The 12,626-nt window shown below is 35.6% G+C and overlaps 1 protein-coding gene across 9 annotated transcripts in view; it reads right to left on the bottom strand.

The window, feature by feature from the left end:
* Window positions 1–12,626, bottom strand: part of LOC118184453 (arylsulfatase B-like) — an 83,307-nt gene that overhangs the window by 18,598 nt on the left and 52,083 nt on the right. For 8 of the 9 annotated variants that reach the window (XM_085809455.1, XM_085809458.1, XM_085809461.1 and 5 more), the window contains 2 exons: window positions 8,770–8,871; window positions 2,901–2,964 (listed from right to left, as the gene is read on the bottom strand). In XM_085809455.1, coding sequence (XP_085665581.1) covers window positions 2,901–2,964; window positions 8,770–8,871 — 166 coding nt within the window. The remainder of the gene's footprint in view (window positions 1–2,900; window positions 2,965–8,769; window positions 8,872–12,626) is intronic. The other variant, XM_085809454.1, reaches the window with a different exon arrangement.

Consider the following 12,626-nt stretch of genomic DNA (forward strand, 5'->3'; position numbering starts at 1 on the left):
GATGCCGAAATAGAAGCCATTGTTATGGCTATTTAACAACTGTCGATTCGTAGCCACTCTTTTGTAAAGGCAGTCACTGTCAGATTCCAAAAGTGCTCTTTAAGTTCCTTCTGAATAATCAAAATAGTTCCCAAAGAATCTTAGACTGTATTCCTTTGCTTAAAGCAATGGCACACAGAATTTTTTTCCAATAGATTCCAACCCGCTGTGAAATTATGGGCAACGAAAAAGCTGATACATTGGCTAAGAAACGAAATTTGATAAAGCAACGCATTAATCGACCGCTTTCTTTTCATACCACTAAACTGTTTGTTAACCTGACTGTTAAGAACAATTTTAAACAGGATATGATTCAACATGCTGTGAATAAGAGATGGAGTATTCTGAGGGAAGTGACAACATCCATTCCCAATTATTTAAGAAAGACAGCGGTGGCTTTATTTAGACATTTGACTGGACATGATTGCTTGTGAAATCTCCTCTACAGAATATTAGCGGTGGATTCCCCAAACTGTGTTTTGCGTGACTGCAGCGTATGATTTTGGAAAATTTAAATAATTGTAGTGAACTTTCTCGGTATGAGGGCATTGTTAAAAAGTACTGGGGAACTCGTGAACATTGGCATTTGAAAAATTAAAATATATCGAAAGAGCAGAGTTACAAGTTACAGTTAAAATGGGCAATCCAAATGGATTTATATCTCCATTCGTGATTAGAATTAAATTCCTCCTACAAGAGATATGGGTAAAAGGTCTTGATTCAGACGAACAGCTTCCAAATGATAATGAAAACTGAATTTACTCGCGGGAATAATTCATTTACAAGGGATATAGATAGACAGAGAATACTTTCAAAATATTGATAAGCAAAATATAAACATTTCCTTACATACATTCTGCGAAATAAGTAATAACGCATATGGAAGTGTAGCTTATTTCAGATATACCAATAAGTTTGGTGAAATCAAAATAAGTTTCATTTTGTCGAAAACCAGAATAGCTCCTCATCAAAGCTTAACATTATCCTGATTAAAATTTTTGGGAGCTATTACGGCAGCTAGACTTGCAAAATATCTAACTAAATTATTTAATCACATATGCGCACAGATGTACTTCTGGACAGATTCGCAAATCGTATTACACTGGATCAAAGGATCTTCTAGCAATTCGAAATCTTTTGTCCCTAATAGGGTTGCAGAAATTCAAGCCTTGAAGAACCCCAGTGACTGGTAATATTGTAACAGTCTGGAAAATTCCTCAGATTTGCTAACCAGCAGTTTAAGAGTAAATTCTCTGACGACTTTGCTCACTTTGGTCGTTTAGACCGGAATGATTACAAAACCAGTGCATAAACTGGCCAGTTCAACAGAATTTTGACATAGGAACCGATGAACAACTAAAACGCAGTATTAAGATATCTGTTTATGACATTTTTATGAAAAGAGACGATCAGCTATTCATTAAGTACAAGAAAATTCAGTAATGTTTTCAAATTTCTCAGAATTGTGGCATGGATCAAATGCTTCGTTGCTAGAGCAAGAAAACTTCCTGCTAATAATGGCCCATTAAGAGCTTCTCCAACTCAGGACGCTGAAATATTTTGTGCTCTCAAAGCTCAGATGGATTTCTTTACACCTGGAATTAGGGTTCTTTAATCTGACAAGTCAGTTTCTCTGAGTTGTAGAATATTCAGCTTGGCATCGTTTCTTGATGAAAACCAAGTTCTTTGAATTAAAGGAAGGCTAGAAGAAACCGAAGATACAGTTTGCGGAATATATCCAGCTTTTCTTTCCTAAAGATTTCAAATTTTATGACTTGAAAAAAAGAAAAACTAAGAGCTTTCTACATGCAGTACTTGCAGCAACTTTAGCCAAGCTACGACAAAAGTTTTAGATTCCTAAAGGTCGCCAGTTGGTGAAAAAAGTCATAGGAAACTAACTAATATGTCAAAAATATGCAGTAAAACCGGAGAAACAAATGACAGCTCAGTTGCCTAAAGACCAGATTGTAAAAACACCACCTTTCTATGTTACCGGTGTGGATTTCACAGGTCCTGTTTACATCAAATCTGAGAATGGCATTCAGAACTCATACATCGTATTGTTTACGTGTGTGTGCTGTTACACGAGAGTTAGATATGGAATATGTCTGAAAATAAATTTATTTTCTCTCTTCGACGTTTCATCACAAGAAGAGGGAAATGTGGATATTAAAATGTGAACCTTTTCAGACTTTTTATCTTTATTTTTGTTATTCTTTTGCTGTGTTATTCCTGTGTGTATACGACAACAGTACAATATTGTTTCGGTTTGGATTAGAATAAAGCACGTGAGGATTCTAATGTCTAAGGGGAACGATGTCTTCGTTGAGGATTTTGGAGGGAACTGGTTCGTGTTTACGTTAAACGTATGAAAAGATGAACCAGGAAAATGCCCACGTAGATAGCTCGGGATATGAATTTGGTGTAGAACTACTAGTGTCGAACTACTTTGGTGTCGAACTACTAGCTTATAGACTGGTTACTGGTGGGCTAGTATTACAATACCATGTTCTTTAAATAATATTTTAGAATTTTATTCTAAATATGGATACAAAATAACCATATTTTTTGCATAGGCTATCTTAAATCGCAATTACTTTCTTCCCTCCTTTATTTTTGGGACATATTTTTACTTTATTTTTGCGTGGGCTCATTCTGTCCGTAGGATTCTTTCAGTTATTGATGGTTAACAAAAACTATCAGTTAAAAGAATGCAGCACAGTCGAGTTTCCCCGTGTTTAACTGTCCTGAAGTAAATTTCAACAGTTTTCCTAAACTTATATCTATTTGGCAGTTTATTTCAGTTTTAATACACTGTTCGTGCACTTCAGTTGCAGAAGTAATAATGTTGGATAACTCACCACTGTAAATCCTCCTTTCTTTGTTTCTGATATGGCTGTATTTTTCTTCATATATTTTTGGCACCTGTTGGAGCAAAAGCTTATTTTACTTTTAACATATTGATTGCAAATAATGTTCTTTAACATGGAAGACGACTTAAACGGTTATTCAAATAGCTAAAGCAAGTGGTATGTAACAAGTATAGAAAAGTAATAATTTCATTAACTAATTTTGCTAATTTAGTGCATAATCATCAGAAAATTTTGCCGAAGTCGGGAAACTGTAGAAATTCGTACTACTTTCGCCAGGATTCGAACTTTAGACCCCCCCCCGAACAAGCGTCGAGCATGCCTCTAGTTACGCCACAAAAGCATGCGGAAAGGAAAGATCTTAACTCCTTCTTTTAAAGGGCGGCTTGGGATTTGGGGAGTACCACTAGCAGAATCATTTAAAATTTTCCGATATCAGGAAACTGAAGAAATCCGAAAGGCCCTCGCCTGGATTCAAACTCTAGACCTCACGAATAGGCTTCGAGTGTGCTTCCACTTACATCATGAAGGCATGCGGAGAGGAGGGAGAAAATATCTTATATACTCCCTCTTTTAAAAGGCGACTGAGGATGAGGAGACAAACGTCCCCAAATCCTGGTGGTGATGAATTATCGTCCCCCACCTTTTTAATTTGGGGACGACTGTAGAGTTTTTTTAGAAATTTCCTAAGCAAGGAAATCGAAGAAATCCGTAATGCCCTCGCCGGGATTCGAGCTGCGGACCTCCTGAATACTCTTCAAGTGTGCTTCCAGTTATACCATGAAGACATGCGGAAAGGAGGGAGAAAATACCTTATAACTTCGTTAAAAATTATCACGCTTGCAGCTAAAAATTAATGTTTCATAAAATTTACAGATTCATTTTATCTCGTTGACATAGTACTTTGCAAACATGCAAAAACAGTCCGTAAGAATTGACGTTTTTCACTGTTTCCTTGCTGTCAAGCTATAAGGTGATGAATATGGGAAAAGAAGTAAAGAATAGAATATAATAACATTCTGAGAGGATCCTGCTGAGAACAAATTATAAAACATATTACTATTTTTATCTCATATTATAAAACTTGATATTCACAATCCAGCACTAAAGATTTTAGCGAAATATGCTGATGTCATAATCACGCGTTTGACGTCATTTAATTTAGAAATAATACATTAAACGAGCTCTTTACATAATCACCCTATTTTCCATACCTCTTTTTTATCATGCTATGTGCGAACTACCATATACATACTAAATATAGAAAATTCTAAGAATTTTTCTACAAAATATCTTTGGTATTTTGCTTTATTTTTCAAGACATGAATTCCAGTTGCCTCGTCTACATAATTCGCCTACATAAGCAATGAACACGTTTTTAAATGAGACACGTTCCCAACACGCTTCTAACCTTCTTAATTGGTGATAGTAAAATACGTAGCAGGCGATTAAAATTGTTAAACCAAGAAGGAAAGCAAATAGCAGAATCTTGTTTAATGTACATAGACAGTATTATTAGTGAAAGACATGATTAAATTTGCATATTATTAGGGGTACACATCACGCAAAATGCAGTACACAGGGATGAAATTCTACCCCCGGCTATGTCTACACGGTGGTACAAATGGACCACTGAGCTGCCACTTATACACCATATACGTTCCAAGATGGACTGGAGTATTTTTCTACTTCTGAGGTAATATTCATATATTTTGCGATGCTTCCGGATAAACATATGAAGCAGTTCTGTACGTCCGTTTTATAGAATACAATATTACAAAGGTTCGATTAGTATGCAGACGTAAGAGTCTATTTCCTCTTAAAAATAACTCTTCCTCCACTAGAGCTGCTGGCAACAGTCATCGGAGCTCGTTTGCTCCAGTACGTCTATGAAGAAACTGGCTTAGACCGTAGTACAGCAAGGCTTTGCCGTGACTTTTGGAGCTCTAAGCTGGATTTGAGAGGTTCCCAACCGTTGGAAAACGCTGGTCTGCAATCGAATTACTGAAACTCAGCAATGCACTCCTCCAGAACAGTTTCGTCATTGCCTTGGTAATCAATGTCCAGCAGATCATCTTTCACGTGGTATTTCACCAGCAGAGCTCTCCACCTTAGCATTGTGATGGGAAGCACCACCTTGACTAACGCAACCTCAAGATGTTTGGCCTACGAAATCTCTATCGATGAACCATCATCCTTCGCTGAAGTAGAAACAAAGAAAATAAAATTCCAATCTCTGTATACGACTACGTTTAATTCTGTCATACATTTTACTCGAAAATACCTTATAAACCAAGGTGGGGAGAATTTTCCGGCCTCTCGATATTCAACCACGTGACGTCAGTCACGATTTTTCTACGCGCGGAGTTTGATTTAAATTTTTAATCTTGTAGCACAAATTTGTAAGAATGAAATCTTTATGTTTAGGTCAATTGCATGTATAATAACGAAAATAAAATGTGTATACAAACGCAATAAAGAGTTTTGATTATTGGATATAAACGCGTTGATATGTTGCATTTTTATAACTTGCACATTGTTAAAATTTAAAGAAAACTGAATAGCCATTTTATATGTTAAAAGCACATATCATATTATTATGTGCTTGTCTAAACCCTAGAATTTTGTAGTTTGAAAGTATTCTCTTAAATAAAAGGGAGTACATTGCAATGAAATTGATAACTGATTCAAGAAATGCGAAAGTTATGTCATGGTTTCATTTTAAATATTTTAAATGATTTGATTGAAACAACTGTGCTTAAAATATTTTCTTTGTCATATGTATTGTGAAGTTACGCATGCAGAACAAATTCTGCTGTTTATAAGTTTAGAAAGTGTCATAATATTAGTTTTTTAAAATGCGATAAGGAAAACAGTAAGTTCTGTAATATTCAAGCTATTGTAAGATATTAAAATACATCTTCAAAAATAAACTATATCTAATTTAAATATTTTTGCAGAATAAAGCTCATAGTTCTTATCTTGTGTTGCTATTTATTAGATGATGCTCTTTAAATGTTACTTTATCATATAATTTTTATTAAATATTTATTTTTTGAAAGCAGTTTCAAGTAACTGATAACGGATATCAACTTGATAACTGATAACCGAAATTGGCACAATGTATATTATCGACTGGGCACTTTAAATTTAAATTTCCTGAAAAGTGTGCATTAAGGTCAGTTTTATTAGAGATATATAATAAAAATATGGATTCTAATTTCTCTGCTTATAAAAGAAATCTAAACGATTTATCAGAAAACATAATCAAAGTATGCTACTGAAAATTTTGTAAACCAGTTTATAAGAAAGAACCATATCAATAAAGCGTATTAATTATTTTCTGAATTTTACTAATTGCAGATTTAATTTTACAAGCTTGTAAGGATTATGTTAATTTTATTAACAGTTAAATTTTGAGTTAAGCTTCCTTTCCTATCGACTCTTAATTTCAACTTACCACTTCCGGCCAGAACGTAGTTTTAGAATCACGTCTGAATGCTAATGAGGAAGAGCGGTATTTAACCGCGAAGTTCTTCTGTCTTAGGGAGAGAGATAGCAGATATTCTGTCTGCACGCGTCTGCCTTTTTATGCTAATCTCTCGTAAGCTATTATTACGCTTTGTCGTACTTTAGGCCCTTGATACCTTCGCACTCAATTAGCATTAAGGGGCCAACTCTGTTAGAATTTTGATAGCTTCGACTATATTTCTTTAGTTAAGATTAGTTTAGTTTAATTCTTTGTCTCTTAAGCTCAAGCCCAAGTGTCGGCTTTATTGTACAACTCCAAGACGGAGTTTTGTTAAACTTTAGTTGGAATAATAAAGGGTTATTTCACCCTTCTTACTTGTTTTTTTCTATCTCACGAACTCAAGCGATTATTCGCTTACTAGTTCTTAAGGTTCTTCACTTTCAACTGTGACTTAGAAATACACAGTGGAGAATCCTACAAGCTTTTTATATTAATTGATAAGATATATCATTTAAAGATAATTTTTAATTGTAAACTATGAATGGAAAATTTCTGATTTAAGAATTTTCTTTTGGATTTAATCAACTGCTTACAGAAAACGTGAAATGCTGGACTACTGTGAAGTCTGTAATAACCTTTATTATCGCATAACAGCGATATTAAAAATACTAACTAAGCCTTCGCACTAAAATTGAATAGGGGTTATTCATTTCAGTTAAAGGTTGTCCTTCACACTAAAATTCAATAAAACGGAATTCCGTACATATTCCCCATAATAATGCTGTTAAAAAGATTTAGGAACGCACAAACAAAGGGAAAAAACAGCATTGGAAAATCCTATTCTCTTTGTAAGGTAACACTGTTGTTCATGCAGTATGAAATGTAAATATAAGTTTCAGAAATTAATAAAAAAATTGTGGAATTCGATTAGTTTCAATTATGAAAGGAATATTTCTTTGTGCCATTAATTAATGAGACATCTTGACATTATATCTTGAAATGAATAAAAATTGACAATTTATGTAAAGTTCCCATAGAAGCAGATAATTAAAATAATGAATGCTGTAGACAATTCATGTTGTGAGAAAACATGGGAGAAAAGGACAGGGAATTTGAATAACAGTTAAAAGGAAGTGTTTGATAAAATGAAAAATATTCAAAACTGAGACATGAGCAAGAAAAGCAATGTATGTTCAGTAGAAATAAATAATATTTTACTCTACCTTGATTTATCAGGTGGTTTTATACAAATCTGTAGACAGAACTACAAATTTAACATGTGTATTAGATTAGAGAATTTTTATTTCATAACGGATTGTTGAAAGAAAGGGAACTCATGCGAAATCTGTTTTCTAAACTTAATAAGTTTTCATGCGCAGAAATAATGAAATCCAAACAATAAAGAGTTGTTCATACTGATGCTTATATTTTTAGTTAATTATATTGTATGCTGTAAGATCTGAACATGTCTGAAGCTTTTATTTAAGTTCATTGTTATCTAATTAACAGTTTGTTAAAATGTGTAGTTTTGTATTAAATATGCATTTTATTCAGATGTTTAGAATAACAAGTAAGTAGATACGTCCAAATTTAGCAACACAATGGATTAAAAAATTAAATAATATTTTAGTAAACACAATGGTTTAATAAAACGGACTATATTTACAAAAAGGCGTTATAAACAGCTTTTGCAACTATTCCAAAGAGATAAATTGCAGATCTTAAGGTATTAGTTCTGTAGTTTAACTTTTTAATGTTCGAAATTCGCAGAAATGTAGATTCAATAAAGCGTCACTAAAACGTCACTATAAGACGTCGGTTCAAGCTAACATCCTACGTTTTTGCGACGAGAATGTGGTATGTAAAGACGCGAAAGCAACGTCTTTGCGTACAAAAAAAAAAAAAAAAAAAAAAAAAAATGAACGTAAAGACGTGAAATCGACGTTTTTGCGACGGTCGGAAAAAGAATGGAATTTCGTCTACATTTGGGTGTCTTAAAGATGACATAATACAATGTCTTCGCAACATCATGTGCGACGAGATTGCTATGTCATTACGACGTCATTGTGCTACTTGTGATCCCTCAATATCTTTCTGAGTATTTCATATTCAAGCTAAAGAAATTTGTTTGTGTATTGTCAAAATTAAAACTTCGGATAGCCCCTTACATGACGGATTAGTTAAATATATCAAAAATAATGCTTCTCTTCAGAAAAATATGTATTGCTTCAATACATATGTCACGCAATGATAGATAATTTAGTGACTTAGGTTGAAATTAATTTTGATGTTGCAGAATATTTCTAATCAATAAGGTAATGAAAATTCATCGTAAGATTTTTGTTTCTGAACATTTTTTTCCAATCTAGAAATTTAAATATGGCTTACTTGTAAAGGACTATGAACAGCTTGGAAAGGTAGGTAAAGAAATAATGGCACTTCTGGGTTTGATTTAGACAAGAGATCCGTCACAGCTTTCTTCATAACATCCTAAAAATAAATGAAATTCATTTCAGAGAAGATCGGAAAAATCCATGCAAATACATGCTTAACTTCAAAGCAAGTTATCAACTGTAATATATCCTTTCTAAGACCATCTCCCATAGTATCAAACCATTTTGGTCCCCTGTGGAAGTAGTCTTCTTACAGAACACGATTGTTGGTGATATTCGGTACAGACGTTTGATTATGTTCTTAGACATCTACAATCTAGATATTCACTGAAGGTGGTCACCACCAAGGATGGATGGAGAATTCGGGAAAATTTTCGAGAAGACGTGCGTGACATGCTGCTTTGTTGCCTGATATGCTTTGTTGCCAATGATTTAAAAATATGAAACTTAACATTACTGTAGAATTCATACATCACATAAAATATTCAGAAAAATACTCGAAGACATTCTAAATAATGCAAAATGAACTAATGGTAATCATATTAAATTCACCCTTTTAACCCTGTCTTCATTTTTGAAAGTCACAATTTTTGGATTTAATATTTTATTCTATTGCATAAAAGCAAGGAATTTCCATGTCCCGTATGATTTCATAAAGTGTTATAAAGATGCCGGCACCTATATAAGAAGCAACTATTCATCAAGATTAAGACCTTCACATGGGTATTCCGGTAGCCTTGATGAGGGTTGCCTTCTTTAGAAAACATAACTTCATAAGAGTTCCAGCACCCTTGTATACTATTAGCAAGATGATGCCAACGGGAGAACATGCCAGCAACGTTTTGAATGATGGAAACCTTGGCCTCTTCCCACTTGCCCGTGCCATTTAGACCAACCACATCCGCCACTGATAGCCATGAGAAGTTTCACTGCGTATTTTAGTAAAGCATCAGATACTGAGATTAACTAGGATATATAGCGTTAGAAATGCAAGAATGAAGCTAATAATATATATGTGTCACATTGGAAATTAAAAGTGCGCTCAAACAAAGTTCATAACACTGTAGAGTGCCACATTTTTCTATAATCCATTGATAGTCGCAAGGATATATGTTTATATTTTGTAAACATTTTCGCAATTCCATCAGCAGATTCCCGGTTTAATCAATGAACCTGAACTAAAGATTAACAGGTTAATGGACGATAAGCCTACACAATCAGTATATACAGATTGTATTACCATGCATTTTTGATGAGCTAAGTTTCCACCTTTATTTTAACTGCCCGATATAAAATAAAATATTTAATAAAATAATTGTAATAAATTAGTAAATAATAAAAAATAAACCATCGCTATTTAAACTATTTTAGTCTTTGAGAAGAGCAATTTCGTAATAAATTCCCTAAAATTAAATATTTGCATGCCTTTCGACTTGCAAAACTTTGCTCTTAAAACTCTGAGAAAGTTGCTGAATATAAAAGTTCTGAATTTTAAAGTATTCAATAAACAACATATTTTTCCGGAATGTTAAAAAATTTCCAGTTTTCAAGTGAAATTAATTCCTTTCTTAAAATAACGGGTGGCCATAATTAAACTGACAGTGCCCACAGTGATCTGTAGCGCGATCTATTTGTGAGAATGACGCCACATTTTGTAGGAAGATTAAACAAGACGGGAGACGAAGGATTCCGCGAAAAAAAATTAGTTCCAAAAGTCACCGCTAGGGGAATATTTGGCGCTGTGTAATAGAAAATAGAGTGTTCACAAATGCAAATAAATACGGTTGCATTCAAATGAGGTTCAATGTGGCTGCCGTTGTTGTGGACTACATATTGCATTCCGTGCACAGTATGCACAACAGCAGAAAGTAACATGTCTGCAGGAATTTCCCGCACAGTCCGTGATATGTTATCCTTCAACGTAGCCAGTTCCTGAACCCCTCCTTGATAGGCCTTGGAGTTAAGGTAACCCCATAGCCAGAAGTCGCATGGGGTAAGATCAGGCGACCGAGGTGGCCATGCAGTTGGAAAGTAGCGGCTAATGACTCTTTCTGTTGTGAATTTCTGTCGTAGCATCTGTTGCACCACCCGTACAGCAACGAGTGGAGGGGCTCCATCTTGCATGAAAATGATTTCCCCCAGGCATTGTCTTTGCTGAAGTGCCAGAATGACAAAGCTGTACCGGCGATATTTCTCTCCGGTAGCAGAACAGGTTTTCGGTCCTGTCGGGGTAATGTTCTCATAGAAGAATGGACCTACGATAAATTCCGCTGGGAACCCACACCAAACAGTTACCTTTGGTGAATGTAAGGGAATTGCTGTGACTGCATGTGGTGATTTGTCATCCCAAGTTCGGCAGTTCTGGTATTCACAGTTCCATTCAGGTAAAAGTGGGCCTCGTCTCCCCAGAAGATCATCCATCACGGCTAAGCATCACGGCCAAGCATCATCCACCTCCATTTTGGCAAGAAAGGTGAGAGCAAAAGTCAATCGCTTATCATGGTCGGGGTACAGTAACTTCTGTACACGGCTGATCTTGTACGGATAGAAGTTGATAAACTTTCGTAAGATTTTCCATACCGTACTGTAAGGCATATCCATATTCCATAAGGCACATCCATAATAAAAGGTAATTTTATTCTGTATTAATTTGTATTTGTTAACACTCTATTTTCTATTACACAGCGCCAAATATTCCCCTAGCGGTGACTTTTGGAACTTTTTTTTTTTTTCGGAATCTTTCGTCCCCCGTCTTGTTTAATCTTCCTACAAAATGTGGTGTCATTCTCGCAAATAGATCGCGCTACAGAACACTGTGAGCACTGTCAGTTTAATTATGGCCACCCGGTATGTGGATAATATGGTCACTTTACTTAACCTGTTCCGCCAAACTGAGTTAATGGCACTACAGGGTTAGGAAGTTATCCTATTCATTGCTAGCAATCTGACGGTTAGGCCGCCTTTCTACATTTTACTTTAATCTGTAGTTTCTTGGATATAATTATTTTCATTCACTTGCTTCATTATCTCTAAGATGCCCTTGTTGCAGTAATAGTCCGTGAACAGTCTATTCACAGGATATGTGATGTAGTCGGAAGGAAAGAACTGCTGTCGAAGGTGCTCTGTCAGAGGGCAGGAGAGCAGGTAATGAAGTGCGTCCGCGTCTTCCCCGCGAAAACCGCAAGAACAGTTGACGTCCCGTCTGAGGAAACGTCTATAATACGCTGGGAATTTCCCGTGGTTGGTACAGGCTTGGAGGAAGAGTCGGTTGCATTTCAGCCTCTTGAGAGAAGGTATTGGGAAGATGTTGTAAGTAAATCTTCCTGTCTCTTCTTCCTGCCATCGTGATGCCCATGTCTCTTGAAATGCTGTCTTGAGGAGCCTTTTTGCAACTTCTGCGGAAAGCGGAACTTCCTTGTCAATTTCTGGTTTGAGAGCTGCAGTCTTAGCTAGTTCATCCGCTCGTTCGTTGCCTTTCTGCCCGGTATGTCCTTTTATCCAGTTGATCTTTAAAGGTATGGAAGAGCCTAACGTCAAGAAGATCTCTCTAAGTGCTGCCGTGTGCGGATGTTTTGGAGGAAAGGAATTCAGCGCATTCAGAATGCTCATGCTATCTGTGAAGAATGAAGTGTGAGCTGCTGGTTGTGTACCTAACCATAGTGCTGCTTCTTTGAGTGCTAGGGACTCGGCTTGGAAGACTGAAGCATGATCGCTTAGACGGAATTGTGCTTGATAAATTTCTTCATTGTTCGAAAAGACCGTGAACGCTGCCCCTACTCGTCCTGAAATTTTTGAACCGTCAGAAAAAATCTCTCTTTGTTGTCCTGAGGGTGGCGATTTGCACCAGGAAAG

The sequence above is a fragment of the Stegodyphus dumicola genome, chromosome X2 (assembly GCF_044657685.1).
Source record: "Stegodyphus dumicola isolate Sdum_Otavi_A_Nest chromosome X2, ASM4465768v1".
In the NCBI taxonomy this organism is placed as follows: Eukaryota; Metazoa; Arthropoda; class Arachnida; order Araneae; family Eresidae; genus Stegodyphus; species Stegodyphus dumicola.